This window comes from Microtus ochrogaster, chromosome 5 (assembly GCF_000317375.1).
Source record: "Microtus ochrogaster isolate Prairie Vole_2 chromosome 5, MicOch1.0, whole genome shotgun sequence".
Lineage (NCBI taxonomy): Eukaryota > Metazoa > Chordata > Mammalia > Rodentia > Cricetidae > Microtus > Microtus ochrogaster.
The window spans coordinates 49,958,884-49,980,139 of NC_022012.1; the positions used below are offsets into that span (position 1 = coordinate 49,958,884).

The window sequence follows — 21,256 nt, forward strand, 5'->3', positions numbered from 1 at the left end:
GAGTCATAATCCAGCTGGCATTGGTGAGCTCCCAATAGATCAGTCCCACTGTCTCCGTGGGTGGTTGCACCCCTCTTGGTCCTGACTTCCTTAAAATCCTAAATACTAACTCCCTGAAACTGTGGAATCATCAAACCCAAAGAAAGTCTAAGAAACCATCAAACCTCAAAGAACTAAAGATAACTAACAAATATTTGAAGAAATTATGGTAAATAATGGTCAAATGCTTCCAAAATTTATCTTTAAAAACACATTAATTGGCTGGGCAGTGGTGGCACACACCTTTCATTCCAGCACTTGGAGGCAACGGCAGTGATTTTGAGGCCAGCCTGGTTTACAAAGCAAGCTCCAGAACAGCCAGGATTGTCATAGAGAAACCCTGTCTTGAAAATCCAAAAAAGGAAAAAAAAAAAACATTAATACACAGAACATTAATATAAAGAGAAACAAAGGGATCTCTAGAAAAATATTTTCAAAATTTCAAAAGACAAAGAGAATGACTGTTTTGTGAGCATGAAGAAACAATTTACCACACTTAGGAAAAATAGCATGATTAAAGGCAGAGGTCTCATTAGAAACAAAAGAAAAGAACAAGTCAAAATTCTGAAAGAAAAACTATTATTCAAATGAAATAAAATTAAAATATACCAAGATGAATGAGTAATCAGAAGTTCACTGAACACAAAATCCTTTGCAAAAAAATGCCACAGTGAGTCTTATCAACTAAAAAAACATCGCACCTGGATAAAAAGAAATGACACATATCAGAATGATTAATAAATGTTTAAAGAAACACAAAGGAATGCAAAAATGCTTTTGTGTTTAATTTTGTGGTTTCTTTAAAAAATATAGGACAGCATAAGAAATAACTGTAACTCTATATCCTTCTGTTCATAACACACACAGATGCAAGATGTGCAACAATAAGGCATGAGAGGAAGAACAAAGTTGCTGCATTTACCATAGCTAATTTCGTCATAAACTTAAGTATATTGTAATAAGGCAAAAAGACTTCTCTACTTCAGCCAGTAAACAGTAAGACAAAAATTAAAATAATGCACCTTTAAGACTCAATAAGGAACTGTGACAGAGGAACTGCCTCTATCAGATAGGTCTACAGTCATGTCTGAGGGGCATTTTGAGTATGGATTGAGGAGGAAGGGCCCATATCACCATGGGCAGTGTCAACCCAGGACTGGATGTCAGACCAGAAGTTAGCTGGTAAGCAGCATTCCCACAGGGTTTGTGCTTCAGTGCTTGTCTTGGTTTCTATGGATGATGGACTATAACCTGCAAGTCAGGTAAAGCCTTTCTTTCCCACGTTGCTTTCTAGTGTTTTATCACAGTAACAGAAAGAAAACTGGAAAAGGAGTTACAAATCATTTACCAGAAAGTTTTAGTTTAACAAAGAACAAAGCAGTAAAACTGGGAAAGACTTAAGACACAGAGATGACAAATCTAAAACTGTGGCAAATAAACCCAATCATTTAGGAACAAACATTTGAATCAGAAGGCAGGAATAAATAAGCATATTTCAGAAAATTAAAATACATGTTCAAGAAATGAAACCACAATAGATGAAAGTACAAGGACAGAAGACAAACTAAAAGGTAACTATGGTCATATTTATAACAGAAAAAAATGGCTTTTGTAGCAGTAAGACACAGTGAGAAAAGAATGTATGCACTTGAGAATCAAAACACATGAAGATACTATTTTGCTACTCCACTTGAGACTGGGCAGACTGAACATAAACCTAGTAAATAAAATACACGGAAGACTAGAGGGCTCTATCCCCTACTCAGTTGATAAATAGAGAACACTCTACCCAATACCATCTCCATTCTTCTGTATATATAGCCCATATCTAAGGCTATAAACAAGGTCTCTACAAATACAGAAGCACTGAAAATAGGAAAAGTATATTTCTCAAATGATAAAAAACTTCATTAGAAACCAGTAACAGAAAGCAATGTGGCAAACAAGGCTAAATATACAGATCTAAAGAATGTCAAAGGGAAAAAAATTGTCAAAGGGATCTAAATAACCTAGGAATAAAAAATAAATTCTTCAACAGACCCACCCATTATGATGCAAATACCTTTTCATTGAAGCTAAATAGAGTCAAATTACCTTTTCTTGGGCAATTAAAAAAAAAAGAACTTCAAATAACTTTCTCAGGCAACACAAAGTTTTAAAAGTTCTTCATTTTTAATGTAATATCAAGTATCATGGAAATTTAGCACATTTTTAAACTTCTGGTATTTCTAGAACATATGTAAGAAATTGCTGATGTTAAGATCTAATTTTTCTCAGTAGCAAACTGTTCATCAAAACCAAGATAGCAAAGTAGGTACCTAGCTCTTTCTCGGGCTGCATCTTCACGGGCTTTTTCCTTCTCTTGCCTCTGTTGTTCAATTCTGGCTTCTTGCTCTTTTCTCTTCATCAACAATTCCTCTACACGGGCCTGCCGTTCTGCCTCTAGGGCTCTCTTGCGTTCCTGATGTTAAAAACTAAAGTTACTATAATTATGTGAAATTAAAACAATCAAAGGCGATGTAACTTTAACACAAACATATATTCTAGATTATTCCTGGATTGTCACTATGTACATGGTTTCTAAGAATTTAAGAAAAAATTAAATAGCAATGACATGGTTTTCAGATGTTATTTATCAGTGTTACACATAATGATAACATGATCTAGTATGAATTAAATCCTAAGAACTACATATAACTATATATACAAATTATACACACATATTATGGCACAGCTAGAAAACAGATTTAATCAAGTTTGAATATTCATGATCCATAAAAATATGCCAACTGTATTCCTACAAACTAACAAGTAATACTTTGAAAATGCAATTAGGTGAAAATTTTTTTGCAATAGAATGATAGCTGATCTTGGTAGTCAACTTGACTAAATCTGGATTAACTAAAACCCAATAAAGCAGCTGGCAAAACAGTAAAGGAATTTTCTTGATTGAATTATTTGAAGTGGAAAACCTACCCCAAGCCCAGACCACCCTACATCTGGGCCACACCTCCTGGAGGCAGCCCACATAAACGGACATGGGACATGGAAGAAGAAAGATTCACTTTTTGCCTGCTTGTCCTCACTCTCACTGGCAAGTTCATCTATCCTGTTCCTGAGCCATTCCTTTGCTGGCGCTGGAACCTATTTCCTCGGGATTCCAATATGGACTGGAAATAGACAGCTGTCTAGGACGTCCCTGAGACGCTAGCACCGATAGGGACTGAACAACTACTGGATCCTTGGCTTTTCTGTCAGAAGACAGCTACTGTTGCACTATCCAAAATGCGGCCTGTAAGCCACTCTAATATACAAACACACAGACACACACACACATACCCAAGCATACATACACATATGCACACGCAAGCATACACATGCATGCACACATAAAAATTTCATTCTGGCCGGGAGGTGGTGGCGCACGCCTTTAATCCCAGCACTCGGGAGGCAGAGGCAGGCGGATCTCTGGGAGTTTGAGACCAGCCTGGTCTACAAGAGCTAGTTCCAGGACAGGCTCCAAAGCCACAGAGAAACCCTGTCTCGAAAAAAACAAAACAAAACAAAAAAACAAACAAAAAAATTTCATTCTGTTAGTTCTTTCCTTTGAGAAACCTAATACAAATAACATCAAGAAAATCTTTCTTAAAAATAAGTAATAAATATAATAAAAATCCATGATATGCATCAAAAACTATAAAATATTTCTAAAGTAAACTATATAAGGCACAGATGAATGAAAAGACATTTTCTATCCATAGTTTATGATGTGGTTATCAATTACAAAGATACAGCTCAGGCAAAAGAACTTGTCTAGCACATGTGAGGGAGGCCCTGGGCTCAACCACCAGTACTGAAGGCAAAAAATGAAGTTTCTTTTTTGTGAAAACCCAATAAAGAAATCATCTAAACAGAGAACCTTCCTTGACACTATCATCCTACAAGCAAAGCAATTATTCCCTCTCTCATGGTACTTTTATACCTGTTACATTTTTACACATTAAACTGGGATTTTATGATTTGCCACAAGGTAAATAATAATTAATTATTAATTGTTAATAATATCAATAATTGTCCTTGTCCTGGTGAGTTGAGATTTGTTATGCACATCTGCTCCTTATTAGAAAAGAATATGTATTCTCATGACTTCAAACCAGCCCAAAAGCCTATTTGTAGTATTCAAAGTGATCACAGCTGAAGGTATTTAGAATAGTCTCCATTTATGTAAATACTGCAATTTTTTTACCTGTAGCAAAATTCTCCACAGATAAGGTATTTTCCCAAGAAGGAACTAAGATAGATTCTTCACAAGACAACTCATTCCCTATGATGCTTCCTCCATCATGGATATGGGAGCTGCAGAAATTCAACACTAATCAAGATTATCTGATGATACTGGTTAATAAATGATATGTTCCTCTGGTCCTAAGGACAAGGACTGCCCAAATCTTTATTAACTATTTCAATAATATTCTTTTTGGATCAGAAGAAGGAAATAATTACAGAACAACAGATGAGAGTGTCCCAGAGTAGCTCAGTGTACATCCGGCTGACCTTGGAGGACACTGATGTCCTCTCCATTCACTGCAGTGCTGCAGTGTGTCTGCACCCCTGGGAAAGGAGACTAGGTTTTATCTACAGCCCCAGACTCAGAGCCTGAGATATGAAAAGTGCTTAGTAAAGGTTTAGCAGAATCCTACCTGCACAGCCTCATCACGAGCTTGCTTTTCTTCTTGTCTTCTCTGACGTTCTTCCTGTAATTCATTAAGCCTCTGCTCATATTCCTTCAATTTTGATAAAACATCATGGCGTTTGTTCTGAGCTTCAAGGGTGTTTATGAAGGCAATCTCATTTACCTTCAATGAGAATGAAGGAATTAGAATCAAATTAATTCTTAAAAGAGAAAGAAAAGTATGTGTATGCTGCAGCTGCCCACAAACCATCTGGGGCTGGAGTCACAGGCACCTCAGCTACATGATGGGGTGCTATGAACCAAATCCAGGTCCTCTGGAAGAGCAGTATACACTCTTAACTACTGATCCACCTCTCCAGCCCCTTGATTTAATTCTTATAAAAAAATACATTTAGCAATGATTTTACATAATATTATTTATATCAGCAGTAAGTCATGGGAAAAGTAACTGGTAAGTTTTTCCTGCCAGTATTTACCTCAAAGTAAACTAATGCATCAAGACTGAGATATAACACATGGGAAGGGCATGCAAGGATTTTAACATTGTAATAAAGAATAAGAAACACAAGCAAACAGACAACTCTGTATTTCTAGTAGGAAACCTTAGTTCAAAGGAAGAAACTATTTCACACTTCAAGAGACGTATAGTGATAGTGCAGGCTGCATTCCAGGTACTAGGAAAGGTTTGGTCATCAAGAGACATAACAACAACAACAACAACAACAAAATTACAGGTATATGAGACACTTGTCTGGAACTGCTTTCTTTACAACTCTGGAACCTGGACAATAAAATGCTCTTCAGAACAGCAGCTGAATGTGTTTGAGATGGTATATCTCAGGAAGATTCTAGGCATTACACAAAGAGATAGACTGCATGGCAATGACATTAAGAAACATTTCCATAGACAGAAAGAAGTAAACTACAGGATACGGCAAATTGAAGACCTGAGTATTAATCCACACACCTATGGACACCTGATTTTTGACAAAGAAGCTAAAAATATACAATGGAAAAAGAAAACATTGTCAACAAATGGTGCTGGCATAACTGAATGTCAGATGTAGAAGAATGCAAATAGATCCATATCAACCTACATATACAAAACTCAAGTCCAAATGGATTAAAGACCTCAATATAAATTCGACCACACTGAACCTGATAGAAAAGAAAGTGGGAAGTAGCCTTCAATGCATAGGCACTGAGAGCAGCAATGAATAAATGGGACCTCCTGAAACTGAGAAGCTTTTGTAAAGCAAAGGACATAGTCAATAAGATAATAAGGCAGCCTACTGAATGGGAAAAGATCTTCACCAATCCCACAAGAGACGGAGAACTGATCTCCAAAGTATATAAAGAACTAAAGAAACTAGACATCAAAATTCAAAATAACCCAATTAAAAAAAATGGGGTACAGAACTAAACAGAGATTTCTCAACAGAAGAATCTCAAATGGCCAAACGACACTTAAGAAAATGCTCAACATCCAGCTATTACAAATAATGCTGCTATAAACATAGTTGAACAAATGCTTTTGAAATATGATAGGGCATCTCTTGGATATATTCCCAAGAGTGGTATTGCTGGATCCTGGGGTAGGCTGTGAGAAACCGCCACACTGATTTCCAAAGTGGTTGCACAAGTTTGCATTTCCACCAGCAATGGATGAGTGGTCCCCTTACATCACATCCTCTCCATCAAATGCTATCATTGAAGTTTTTAATTTTAGCCATTCTGACAGGTGTAAGATGGTATCTCAAAGTTGTTTTGATTTGCATTTCCCTGATCGCTAAGGAGGTTGAGCAGGACCTTAAGTGTCTTTTGGCCATTTGAACTTCTTCTGTTAAGAATTCTCTGTTCAGTTCAATGCCCCATTTTTTAATTGGGTTAATGAGGATTTAGCCATCAGAAAAATGTAAATCAAACTGGCTCTGTGATGCCATCTTACACCAGTTAGAATGGCTAAGATCAAAAACACCAATGATAGCTTATGCTGGAGAGGTGGTAGAGTAAGGGGAACACTCATCCATTAATGTGGGAATAATTGCTGTGGGAATACAAACTTGTACAACCACGCTGGAAATCACTATGGCAGTTTCTCAGACAACTGGGAAATCAACCTACCTCAGGACCCAGCAATACAACTCTTGGGCGTATACCCAAAGGATATTCAATCATACTACAAGGACATTTGTTCAACTATGTTCATAGCGGCATTATTTATAATAGCAAGAACCTAGAAATAACCTAAATGCCCCTCAACCGAAGAATGGATAAAGGAAATGTAGTACATTTACACAATGGAGTACTACTCAGTGGTTAAAAAAATGACATCTTGAAATTTGCATGCAAATGGATGGACCTAGAAAACACCAACCTGAGTGAGGTAACCCAGACCCAAAAATATGAACATGGTATGTACTCATTCATAAGTGAATACTAGTTGTAAAGCAAAGAATAACGAGCCTATAGTCTATGATCCTAGAGAAGCAAAGTAACAAGGTGAACCATAAGAAAAACATACATAGATCCACCTAGAAAGTCGAAATAGACAAGATCTCCTGGCAAATTGGAAACATGGGGGTAGAGGAGAGGGGATGATGGAAGGGAAAGAGGAGAAGCGTAGGGGAGGAGAAAGGAGAACTTGGAACAGGGTAGTCGAGATGGAGGGACAGAGATGAGAGCAAGAAAAGAGATATTTTGATTGAAGGAACCATTATGGCTCTAGAGAAATTCCCAGGAATCCACATGGATGACCCCAGCTAAGACCCTAAGCAATAGTGAAGAGGGTACCTGAATTGGCCTTGCCTTGTAGTCAGGTTTGATGAATATCTTAAATGTTACCATAGAACCTTCATCCAGCATATGATGGAAACAGAAACAGAGACCCGCATTGGAGCACTGGACTGAGCTCCCCAAGTCCAGTTGAAGAGTGGAAGGAGTGAGAATATGAGCAAAGAGGTCAAGACCATGATGGGGACACCCACTGAAACAGCTTACCTGAGCTAATCAGAGCTCACCAACTCCAACCAGACAGGGAAGGAACCAGCATAGGACCAAACTAGACCCTCTGAATGTTGGTGATATTTATAGGGTTGGGGCAAACAGTGAGACCACTGGCAGTGGCACCAGGATTTATCCCTACTGCTTGTACTGGCTTTTTGGGGACCCGTTCTCTTTGGATGGATATCTTGCTCAGCCTAGATATAGTAGGAAGGGCCTTGGACCTTCCCCAAAGCAATGTGCCTTACCTAATCTGAGGAGTGCACGAGGGGTGGGGTGGTATGTGGAAGGAATGGAAGGAGGGGAAGGAAGGAGTGGGAACTTGGATTGATATATATAATGAAAAAAGATAGTCTGTTTTCTTTTTTAAAATAAGATTTTTTAAAAAAAGAACTAGTTTAGGAACCTGTCATTTAAAGTATTTTTAAAACGGGAAACAATGTAGTATTTTAGAGACTAATTTACAAAATTTTGTTTAATATGAATTTGTACTGATATAAAAAACAGACTACATAAAATTAGGTCTGGTTATATTATTCTGATACTTTTATTTTTTTTATTTATTTATTTATTTTAGTTGTTGAAAAAAATTTCTGCCTCCTCCCCGTCTCCCATTTCCCTCCCCCTTCTCCTACACCTCCCCCCTCCTCCCACTCCATTTCCCCCCTCCCTCTAGAGACTGAAGAGCAGTCCAGATTCCCTGCCCTACAGGAAGTCCAAGGTCCTCCCACTTCTATCCCGGTCCAGGAAGGTGAGCATCCAAACAGGCTAGGCTCCCACAAAGCCAGTTCATGCAGTAGGATCAAAACCCAGTGCCATTGTCCTTAGCTTCTCATCAGCCTTCATTGTCCGCCATGTTCAGAGAGTCCGGTTTCATCCCATGCTTATTCAGTCCCAGTCCAGCTGGCCTTCGTGAGCTCCCAATAGGTCAGTTCAACTGTCACAGTGGGTGGGTGCACCCCTCGCGGTGATACTTTTATTTTTAAATTGGGTGTAAGAAGTAATACATTTCATCATATCCATGAGTAACGGAATTTTCCTACTCATATATCATTACATGGAATTGTTCCAATTGGTCCTCTCCCCCAGATCTGTGCCCAGTCTTCCCTGCTGCCTGGTTGTCTCCTTCATTCACAGATGGTCTCCCCATCTACCTTCCTCCCTTAATATCTTCCTCTCTCATAATCTCCTTAACAGCTTCATAAATTATTCATACACACAATTTTAAGTCAAGGTTCTATATATGAAAATTTAGTTTTTCTAAGACAGGCTTATTTTGCTTAGTTTAATGGTTTCCAGTTCTATTCATTTTCTATAAATGTCATGATTTCATCTTTCTTTACAATTGAATAAAATTCTATTGCAAATATGCACCAAATTTTGTTTGTTCATTTACTAATGGACAATTAAGCTGGTCCCATTTCCTAGCTTTTGTGAAAATGCAGCCATAAACAAGGATGTGCAGTTATGTCTCTGTGTGGTAATGTCAGAGTATTTCAGTAACATACCCAGATGTGGTACAGCTAGATTATATGGCAGTTGTATTTTTAGCTTTTTTGGCTGCATCAATTTATCTTTCAACAATACCATCTGAGGGTACATATTTCCCCACAACCTCACTTATATTTAACCATCTCTTCTGTAGCTTCTAGTTTCTGGAATCAAAGGCTACTCTTGATTTCACTGAGCTAGATCATCATATCACCTGGTTAGTGTTTAAAAAGGTTTATTGGTTTTGCTTTCTCTAAGAACCATCTCTATCATTAATTCTAAGTATTACTCTTTTCATCTCCACTTCATTAATTTCTGTTCTGGTCTTTTTAACTTCTTGGCATTTACTGCTTTTGGATTTGAACTGGTCTTGCTTTCCTAAGATCTTGAGGTTTAATATTAGTATATGAGAACTTTTGGAGGTTTTTGTTAATGTGAACACGCCTAGCTAGATACTTTCATCTTAGAACTGATTTTGATACATTTTTAAGGTTCTAGAAAGCTATACTTTCATTTTTTTAATTAAAGAAACTTTAATTTCCTCCATGACTTCTTCAATGACTACTAATCAAGACTGTGCTATTCCATGTCCTTGTACCTACATAGTTCCTATAGGGAATTGTTTTATGGCTTTTGGTAATGGTTGATTTGTTTTCTTTCCCTATTGATTTCTACTTTGGTTGCACTAGGATCTATGATAGTATGAGAAACTACTCAATCGTTTTGTATTCGGGAAGACTTGAATAGGATGACATATAAGAATATGATCTATTTTAGAGAGAGTTGCATGTCTCAGTATCTGTTGGATGGAATATTTTATAAACTGAAATGTTCAGTTCATTTGATCTGTGGTGAACTTTTAACTCTGAGGATGGATCCTTATCGACAGATTAGCATGTGGTATTGGAATCACCTATCACTATCATTTTAGAAACTGTTTGATTTTTTATGTTCATCAGTGATTTTTTTATGAAATTAAGTTCAACTTCATATGCACATAAAATTTTGTTATAATTACATATAATCATATAACCATTTTTTGATTAGCTATTCCATTTATTAATAGGTAGTGGATGCTGTTACCCTTCTAACTTTTAGTCTGAAATTTAACTTTATTTTATAGCAGAACAACTACACTGTCTTGTTTCCAGCTACCATTCACTATGGGTGGCTTTACTGATGTAGAAAGTCCTTCTGTACATGTGTTGCTTTTATTGGTTAATGAATAAAGCTGTTTGAGCCAATGGCTTATCAGAGGAAAGCCAGGCAGGAAAACCCTAACAGAGATATAGGGAGAGAGTAGGAGGAGTCAGAGAGATTCCATGTAGCTGCCAGAGGAGAAGGATGCTGGAACCTTACCAGTAGGCCATATTCTTTTGGTGATATGGGTTAATTAATAGAAATGGGTTAATTTAAGATGCAAGAGCTAGCCAAAAATATGCTTGAGCCTTCTGTCAAACAATGTTCTAATTAATAAAGTTTCTGTGTGATTATTTAGGTCTGGGCAATCAGGAAACAAGCAGCCTCTGCTTACACTTCACCTGTGACTCTGTTTCTTGAAGACAAAATAGGTAGTTGTAGTTTTTTAATTTTCTGTAGATACTGTGTATAGGTTTATTTATTTTTCCCTTACAAAATTTTGATTTTATATAGTCAGCCTTCCCTTCCTCCCTAATATTTTTTCCTGCTTGATTAATAGTGGTATCTTCTGCTGTGTTTTTAAATTTGACTTAGTTTTAATTTCTAACATTTCTAATTGTGTTTCTTTGAAAATCTCATTTTTTTTCCAAATTTTTATTTGCCTAATGCTGACTTTTCCATCCTATTCCTGATTTTTTTTTTTCCTGTGCTGTTGACTTTCTTCCCAAGGTCCTGGATGAACTTCATCTCCATGTCTGCATGCTCTTTCGGGTCACTGGTCATTTTCATCAGCTTTTAAATGGTCACCTACTTCACCATCTCTGATATAACATGGAGTTATAATGGTGGGTTTGGGGGTGATGGTGGAAGATACAAAATAATCCCACACTAGTTCATAATTACGTATAATAAAGGGTTATTTATTTAGGACAGATTACTATCCTAGATCACAGTCCTCTGCACGAATGGGGAACAGGAACAGAGTCTAGCAGCCAGAAGCAAGAGCTGGAAGCAAGTGACATCTACATTTACAGTATAAGAGACCACACCCAAGTGGGCTCAGGCTAGGACTCAATGGAGAGTGTGAGACTGAATAGTCACTTTTAGGATTCACCACAGGGACACTGGCTGAAAGAATCACAGCTGCTGTGCCACTGAATGGAAAGAACAAGTGCAGAGAAATGAATTCATGAGAGAAGCAATGTCCTGGTCATACTAGTTAAATTCTGTCAGCCATTTTGATTAACACAATTTACCAATTAATATAAGTGCTGAAATATCTTATCAAGTTCATAGTTACATTTCTTTTATTTCCTAAAAGTCTAAACAAGACAAGAATATTCCTTCTTTTTCATGAAGTTTTTGCAGATCCTAGTGAGAAATGTACAGGGATTGTTTTTTGATGTTGGTTAATTTTTTTCATTAATGTATTCAAAGACATAATCCAACTTAATACTTTTATTTTCTTCACTCTGCTATGTAATCTAAAGAGTAACCTTTCCATGAATTTCAATATCGTATAAAGTTTTAAAGTCATATGTATAGTTGGTTCATTAACGTTGAATGTTTTAACACATGAGAACTAATTATTGAATAAGAAACAAGGTTCACTCTCTGGTATAAAAATAGGAGCTTTTTACTTAAAATATGATTGCAAACTGAATGGCTACTTCACATGACCTAGTATAATAATATAGCTTTATCTCTGACAGGTGGCATAATACTGTACGCTGGTAAAGTGCCATTAGAGAAATACTAATAATGGTCAGCTAAACTGTATGTGGACATATTTTTCTACACCACCCGAATTAAGTGGCATGGCATGTTTTAGTTGGTCAATCAGCTTGATTCTTTGAATTTTCTTTTAAAGAACAGAATAGGTAATCAATTCAGAAAATGTAAAAAAGGATGCAAACCCAAAGGAATTAAAAAAGAGGATACATCAGACCAATATGTCCTGTTACGGAAAGACCTCAGAATAAAAATATATATATATATATATATATGTAGAATAATATGACCTATTAGCACTGATGGACTTCTTCTCAAGTCTACAAAATTTCACAAATGATGATAAATGTATTCTTGTGAGTTCCACTTCATTTCCCATCATTATTATGACAATTGCCTTTTTCCATAAACTTTTCTTCTGTTTCATACTTTTTCTCTTTTTTATTTTCCTCAAGTCCCCTTTTAGAGTTAGATTATTAAGAGCACATTTAACTTCATTATTTTTTTGTGAAGTAGGGAGGTGTGGGAATATGGCACAACTGTGTTCAGGTTAACCTTGGGTGTCCATCGGGAGCTAAACGCCTTGCTTTTTTTCTTTGTTTACTATATTTATTCATATATGGGTGCAGGTCACATGCCATTATGTACATGTGGAGGCAAGAGGATAACTTGCAGAAGTTGGTTCTCCCTATTTATATAGATTATTTGAGCCCTAGAGGCTGAACTCAAGGATGTCAGCAAGTACTTTTATTAGCTGAGCTGTCATGCACGACGGCTCAAGCCTGCTTATGAGGTAAGGTCTGTCCCCGGAACCTAGGACTTACTAATTAGGATAGGTCAGCTAGTGATACACTCAAGAGACCTACATGCCTGTCTCCACTTTTCCATGCTAGGATTAAGAACACACATATCAAAAAACAGCTTGTTTTTCTAATTTTCAACTGGTTAATTTCAAATTGATTATGGTTATAATCTTATTTATTACATGATGCTGGAAATATAATTAATCAGTCTCAAAAAAGACTACTCTAGGAACCTCTTTATTATCCTATAAATTGGGCATTCTAGACATTATAAAATTCTGTGAAAAATATGTACAGTTGACTCTTGAGAGCCTCAATGATATTGTTTACATTTAATTATTTTTGGGGGGGGCTGGAGAGATGGCTCAGAGGTTAAGAGCATTGCCTGCTCCTCCAAAGGTCCTGAGTTCAATTCCCAGCAACCACATGGTGGCTCACAACCATCTGTAATGAGGTCTGGTGCCCTCTTCTGGCCTTCAGGCATAACGCAGAAAGAATATTGTATACATAATAAATAAATAAATACATTTAATTATTTTTACTTAATTGCAATGTACTTACATCACCCCTCCCCTCCTATCTCCCATTTCCTCCTCATACACTTTCAAATTCATGGCTTCTTATTCTTTCATTATATAATTTTTATTGTTTTATTTAATTTTACTTTATGTGTATATATATTTTTGCCTACATATATGTCTGTGTACTACCTAAATGTGTAGTGCCCACAGAGGCCAGCAGAGGGTGCTGGATTTATAGACTATCATGAGCTACTAGGTGACTATTAGGAATTGAACCTGGGTCCTCTTACCACTCTTAACACTGAACCATCTCTCTTGTCCTAGTCCTACGTGATGATGATGATGATGATGATGATGATGATGATGATGATGATGATGATGATGATGATGATAAATACTTAAATGCAACTTGCTAAGTCTGTTTAGTATTGTTTGTAGTTTTCTATTTAAGGCTGAACACTTGGGACTGGCTTTTTACATGGGTACTGTTGATCAAACTTTGATCCTCATGCTTCGTACCCATTTATTAATTTTCAATTTCTTAATTTTACAGAATTTTCTTTGTTCTTTCTTTTTCAACCACTAAAAAGTGTGAAGCTATAATTCCTAAGATTTAAAAATATATTTAGGGGCTGAAGAGATGGCTCAACTGTTAAGAGCATGTCCATCTCTTGTAAGGGGCTTGAGTTTGATTTCCAACACCCATGTTAGATGTTAGGTAGCTCACAACCACTTATAACTCCAGGTCCAGGGTTCCTACACCCTCTTCTGCAGGAACCTGTACACATGTGTACATGTGCACTGACGCACACACACATGAAGAGAGAGAGAGAGAGAGAGAGAGAGAGAGAGAGAGAGAGAGAGAGAGAGAGAATGCATCTTAATATACTAAAATATTTTGTTTGCTACTGTGTTACTGTTACTGGGGCATGAAGTAAACTTGAAGATGAGAGATATGTTCACTAAGAAGACAGTCATACAGAAATGGTAGATGCAGTTGAGACCTGAGCTGGGCTCCCCAGAATCCATGTAAAAACTGTTGGGCATTGTTTTTTTGTGTTTGTAGCCCAAGTTCTAGGAAGAAAGACATGTAAAACAGTAAGGGTCTTGGCCTTCATTAGCTAGCCAGCCTAGTTCAATAGATAAGCTTCTAGGTTTATTGATTCTACACACATGTACATTGCACAAGCATGGACACATATACACACCTACATAAACACACACCAATAAAGAGAAGAAATACCTATTCTAACAAACATAAAAATGGCAACAAAGAACTAGTATGAAACATGAGAAAATATTGAGAAAACAATGCAAATGAGTCCTCTAAAAGTCAACAAATATTCGATAATAAACTCCAGAGACACCATAATGGATGAAATGAGAAAATATAAAATATCAAGTAAGAAAAAAATATCAGGGACTGAAGACAAAGTAAGAAAATATTTCACTTGAATAGTAGTTTAAAATAAAAAATCAATCATGATAACAACTTTCCAAAAGTACTACTTAAATGCCAGGTGTAACGGCCAAAGAAAGGACACGGAACACCTAGAAACAAGCTTCAAATAAAATTCTTTTCATTGTTACTTTGCAACTTTAATTTTGTTGCTGCAAAGGAATCATGTTGTAAATATCTGTGAAAGGGTCATTAGACTCCAAAGGGATCACGACCCACAGGTGTACAAAGACAAATCCATCAGAGTAAAAGGGACTTTTCAGCTGAAACCCTTAAAACCCTGGAAGTAAATAACTGGTAAGAAGATCACTACAGGCAGCAAAGTTCTCATTGAAAATCACTGGAAAATAAAGACTTTTGAAGTCACCACACATGACATCAATTTATCACCTAAGTTCACCCTGCAGAAAGCACTGAAAGAAACTGTATACTCAGGAGAGGAAGAAAGACATTTCTAATCCTAAGCACCCAGAAAGAATAGTCTCACTGGAAGAATAATCAAATGATTGTTTTTCACAGGTCAAACAAGACATATACTATCAAAGATCAGTCTACAAGGCAAAGACATAGAATGGGGTGGGAATACAGCTCCTTAGTAGAGGGCTTGTATGTGTCAAAGCCCTATACTCAACCCCAACACCACACACACACACACAGACACACACACAGACACAGACACACACACTGCTGCCGGAGCTCCTTCCACTCCTTCAGCCAACAGCCTTTAAGATACCAGCCCACTTTAAGATACCAGCCCACTTGGGCATGGTCTCTTTTGCTTTAAAAAGCAGCAGAAGCCCTGCTCTCACTCTTTTGCTTCCGGTTCCAGCTTCTGGCTGCTAGACTCTGTTCCTGGTCACACCAAGGGCTGTTGTCTACGACAGTGATCTGTAAGTTTTTTACCCGTATGGCTTCTCTCTCTCTCTCTCTCTCTCTCTCTCTCTCTCTCTCCCTCCCTCTCTCTCTCTCTCTCACACACACACACACACACATTATCTATTTAAATTTGGGGATTGCAGATGTAGTTCAGTTAGTGGAGAGCTTGTCTAGCATGCACAAAGCCCTTAGTACTGACAACATATAAACTGTATGTAGTGCTGCATGCCTCTAAGTCTAGAATTTAAGAGGTAGAAATAGGAAGATCGTATGTTTAAAGTCATCCTCTGGCTACATAATGAATTCAAGACTGGAAGGGGATCCCTAAGACTATGTCTTGAAAAAAAAATGAAAGAAAGACACACACTGAATGAATTAAAAAAGAAGATCTACTTGTTTTACTTTTCACAAAAAATTCATGTTACCAGCAAAAACATACCAAGAATGAAAATGAAAGGATGGAAACCATTTTCTAAGCTAATAGAACCAAAAAGTAGGCTAAAGTAGCATAATCATATCTGACAAAGCAAACATGAGATCAAATGAGTCAGAAAGGATAAAGTCACTACAAAGCTAATAAAAGGAATCCTCACAAAATCTTAACAATATAAATGTATATGCATCAAATTTTGGTAAACCTATTTTCATAAAACCAACACTACTAGGCAAAAGGGACAAATAGGTCCAGATACAATAATATTAACTTTTATACCTCACTCTAATCAGCAGACAATCCACACAAAACATTAAAGGGTAAACTTCAGAGTTAAATTGTATCATAGATCAAATGAACTTAGCAGACAATACAGAATATTCTGTCCAACAGTTATAGAATACAATTCTTTATAGCAGCCCACAGAAATTTACCCATACATAATATATCTCATTTAGTTTATAAAGCAAGTTACTAAACAAAAAATTTTGAAACAATTCCTTGTATTTTATATTACAGTGGGATCAGGAATTCAAGGTCACCCTTAGCTATAAAACAAATTTGAGGGCAGCCTGAGTTTCCCACCTTGTTTTAAAATTTAAAAAAAAAAGTTTAACATATTAAACAGGTCTTAGAAAAACAAGTATCATGTTTTTTCTCCTATATGGATTGTAGAAAAATAATTTAAATACATGAAAGTGTTCATGAATAAATAGGTGGTCAGGTAAGGGGCAAGAATGGTAACAGAGGAGCAGATGTAATTAATTAAAGTGTACTACTTGAATGCATGAACATGAAACAATAAAATAGTATCCTATATTATTAACATATGTGCTTTATTAAAAAATTAAACAGAGGCCTACAAGATGGTTGCCTGGATAAAGACACTTGATGCCAAGACTGACAACCTGACTTTGAACCTCATCACCCATCTGTTGGAAGGAGAGAACTGAATCCCACAATGGTTCTCTGATCCCCACATCTATAAGATAGCATAAACAGGCACACAAAATAAATACATGTAAAAAGAAAAGTTATACATAAACCTACTGTAAGACTGTCAATCCATTCTAGGTATTTACAAAAAATAACAATAAAAACAGAAAGAAAACATCACCTAAAAGCTTTATAATGAATCCTCACAGCAGTTATCATTAGAACAGACAAGGAGAAAAAATGTCCATCAATAGGTAACCGGAAGAACAAACTATGGATTTTGCATTCAATAATTATATTTCATGGAAAGAAAATAGAAAAGAAGACCAGCCCATACAACAATATAAAAATCAACTCATGATGAAGAATGAAAGAGGCCAGAAGAAAGGATAGATTCTATGAGCCAGTCACACAGTTCTAGAAAATTCAAACATCTATGGTGATAGAAAGCAGAGCAGTAACTGCACATCTGCAGAGCTGAAGAAAAAAGTTGAATTTCCACAGATGACTTATGAATGTTCACTATAATGACAGCTGGAGAGATATACACATGACACAACTCATCACATGTACTATTTTACAGCTGTGCTGTTATTGTCTAGTATATCTCAATAGACCTGCTTATTATAAAGTATGAAACTGTACCTAGCAAATTTTAAATAAACCAGAAAATCTGTTATTTTAGAATTAAATGATACTTGGATAAACCAGTGATACTATTATATGCTATAAAATACACTTGGTTGCATGATTATAGATTTAAATATACCACACCTTAGCTTCTTCCTCTTGAGCTTTCTTCACAATTGCCTGTAGCTGTACCTCTCGTTTAAATTCAGCATGAAGTAATTTCTCTTCCATCATCCTACGCCGTTGATCTAGTAATTCTTCCTTCCACTTTCGGACATCTTTCTCCTATGTATGACAAATTATCACATCATTAACTTCAAAATATACAGTAATTTAGCAGAAGACTAAGGATAAATGGAAAAATTCATGAGTATGACTAATGATTAAAAACCAACTACATAACCAGAACACAGCTTCCACAGTTCACTGGCCACCTAATAACAGTGCACTCCTGGCAACAGTGTAGCTAATAATGTCTCAGTTTTCTTATCTATAAAAAGGAGAATAGTACTCAGCCCTAAGCAATACATTTATATCACCTCTTCTAAGGTTCAGGAATATTACAAAAGATGAACAGTAAGAGCTGGGTGACAGGGAGAAAGGTCTGCAAAATACTAATTTCTGGGCATAACACAGCCATTACAATTATGAAACAACAGCCACTCCAGTTGCCTGCATGGGGCCTACATAAAATTATGTCTCTCAACAGTAGTCATGGGTGGGGAGATCATAGGACCCCATCTCTTCATAGGGAACTATTTGCTATTAATGGTCGCCTGGAAGGAGAGTCATGCCATTAGTTGTGTGCCTGTTTACTGAGCACACCAAGCTTCAGTGGATAGCTCCACACCCATGGTCACATGGATGGCCCTGGTAAAACATAACAGGTCACAAAACAAAAAGATATAAAGTGAAAAATGGGACTACTGGGATGAGGATAGACAGAGGCAGGAGGGAGATAGGAGAAGTGAGAATAGGAATCAGAATGGATACATACAGGTATGGACTTATCAAAGACTATGTATGTTATTAATAAAATCATACTTCTTACAAAGGGGGTAAGGAAAAAAACAGTACCTAAGCGGGTTATTCTGAAGATGTAATGAAATGAATTAGCCTCTTAAGACAGTGCATTCGATGTGACTGCATTTGCAGATTATCACTGCACTGAACCATGACACACTGAGAATGAACCCTGCATATGATATTTAGTATTCATTATCAACCTGACTGGGTCTACAAGCACCTATGAGACAAACCTCTTGTGAGGAAGGCTAGGGTAACTCTAACAGGAAACCCCAACACAACTATGGGCCACAGCAAGCCATGGCTGAGATCCTGAACTGAGAAAAGGGAGAAGCAAGATGAATACTGACATTCATGTCTGCTTCCTGACTCCAGCTGCAGTGTGAGCTGCAGTGCCAGCCCCTGCCTCTATGACTCCCATGCCATGATGGACAGCATCTGCAAACTGTGAACCAAAATAAACCCTCTCATTCCTCAGTTGCTTCTGTCAGAATTCTGTCACAGCAGTGAAAAAAAAAACTAATATATGGTGCATTTCTTTTCTTTAAAATGTTTAATATTTCCATAAAACAATCTATAATCACTAAAGAATACTTTTTTATTTTTAACATTTCAAATAAGAAACATAAAAGATATATTCAGTGCCTCAGAAAATCAGATTCAATAAGAAGGCAGATAGATCTGCATGAGAAGAAGAAAAGCAATGAACATGTCAGTTGGATTTTATCTAAAATCCATAATTACATGTTGAGTCACATAAATGACTATGCAAAAAAATATTACAATACTAGGAACCACTCCTTGAAGTCTGAGCTCTGAAAACTGTTCCTCATGTGACACTAAAAACACTGTCTTCTCACATGCCCAGTTTCCACATCTGAAGAACACCTGTACTGAGTACCACACAGTTACTGCGGTCAGATGAAGCCCTTTACCTAACAATGTTAAAATGATAACCTATTATAAAATTGGAAAATGGGATTTACTACTGAAATTAGAAAACAAATAGGGAAGATCAAATTAAACCAAAGAATCTCCACAATTATAAAAGTTTTAGCAATCTCTGAATTATTCATATGAATAGTTAGAAATCATCACAATAATGCAAAAATGCACTGTATAATTTTATTCATATTTAAAAAGAAAATATGGCTATGTTAGAATACTTAATCTAAAAATGACATAATATTAACTTTGGAGAAATCCACAGTATTGACAGCTTTTCATATGCAATCTACTCATTCTAAATGACAACTTTTTAAGATTAAAATTTTAAAAAGGTCACATTGTCTTCTACCCCTAGAAAATTAATTACTGTATTTTGAAGGATCTAATGCTACCTATCTCGTTTTTATAAGCATTCTTATTATTGTATTCATGATGAATGGACATAATACACTTAACCTATACATATTAATTCTCCAACTATTGAAAGGCATCTTTTGTCACATACTTGTGCATGTCATCTTGTCACAAGTGTAAGGGAGTCAGTTTCTAAGATGTTCCCAATGGTCAAGGTCAACTGTTATTAAGTTCCTTGTATAACATCCTCCCCAAATGTGTCAAGACTGTGCTCCAAAGAACACAGCAAAATGATGCGAAGACAGCCCTGCTTCCATTTTATTACCTCCCACGCTCTCTCTCCTGTCTTTCTCTCTTTAGTCCTGATTACTTTGTACAGCAACCACCATTTCAGTGTGAAGACACCCAGACTGAAAAGAAACCTGGCAGGGAACTGGGCTTTCTAGACAACAGAATATAAATTCAGGACTAGGAACAGCATCAGTGAGTTTGGTGAGAGTTCTCCTTACCCCAAGGGACTGAGAGTCATCAGGAAACCAGAGCAAGGCCCACTAAGCAGTCTATCCCTAGTTTTCCATGAAAAACAATAAAAGTGATCATGTGTTGGAACAAAATCTATCTATCCGATGTTATGTTTTTATATAGCCCATTTAAACATCACATCACAGCAACAACTACATTTACTATTTTACAGATTATATAGGAAACAGTCTTTGGGTACATATCCACAGAATAGATCTATCTGCAGTTGTGTTGAGGAACCACTCTGACTTCACAGTAGCTGCAGTTTACAGTCCCAGCAATAATGCATGCATGTTCCCTGTTCCTCACATTATCAACAGCACTAGTTGCCCTCACTTTTTTATTTAAAAAGTTTAATTTTGATAATTTCATGCAAAAGAATTTTATTTGTATCTTTTCCAGCCCACCCTCTTCCTTCTCCAACTCCTTCCATGTTCACATTTCCTCTCAAATTCATGACCTCTTGTTCTTTATTAGTATTTTACACACACACACCTTACATACAACTTGATGAACAGGAGAACTTCTGCTGTGAGAAAATGTCTTGTATTTATGAAAGGGAAGTTGTCTACATTAAATCTCAACAATATGGTCACTAAACAAAACACCACCAGTTGGCATGACAACATGGATGGGAGAAATCTTTTTTTC

The 21,256-nt window shown here is 36.6% G+C and overlaps 1 protein-coding gene across 5 annotated transcripts in view; it reads right to left on the reverse strand.

Moving 5' to 3' along the window:
* The window catches only part of Scaper (S-phase cyclin A associated protein in the ER), a 349,156-nt gene that overhangs the window by 248,170 nt on the left and 79,730 nt on the right, over positions 1-21,256 (reverse strand). For all 5 annotated transcript variants that reach the window (XM_026779044.1, XM_026779043.1, XM_026779042.1 and 2 more), the window contains 3 exons: positions 17,900-18,040; positions 4,740-4,895; positions 2,358-2,500 (listed from right to left, as the gene is read on the reverse strand). In XM_026779044.1, coding sequence (XP_026634845.1) covers positions 2,358-2,500; positions 4,740-4,895; positions 17,900-18,040 — 440 coding nt within the window. The remainder of the gene's footprint in view (positions 1-2,357; positions 2,501-4,739; positions 4,896-17,899; positions 18,041-21,256) is intronic.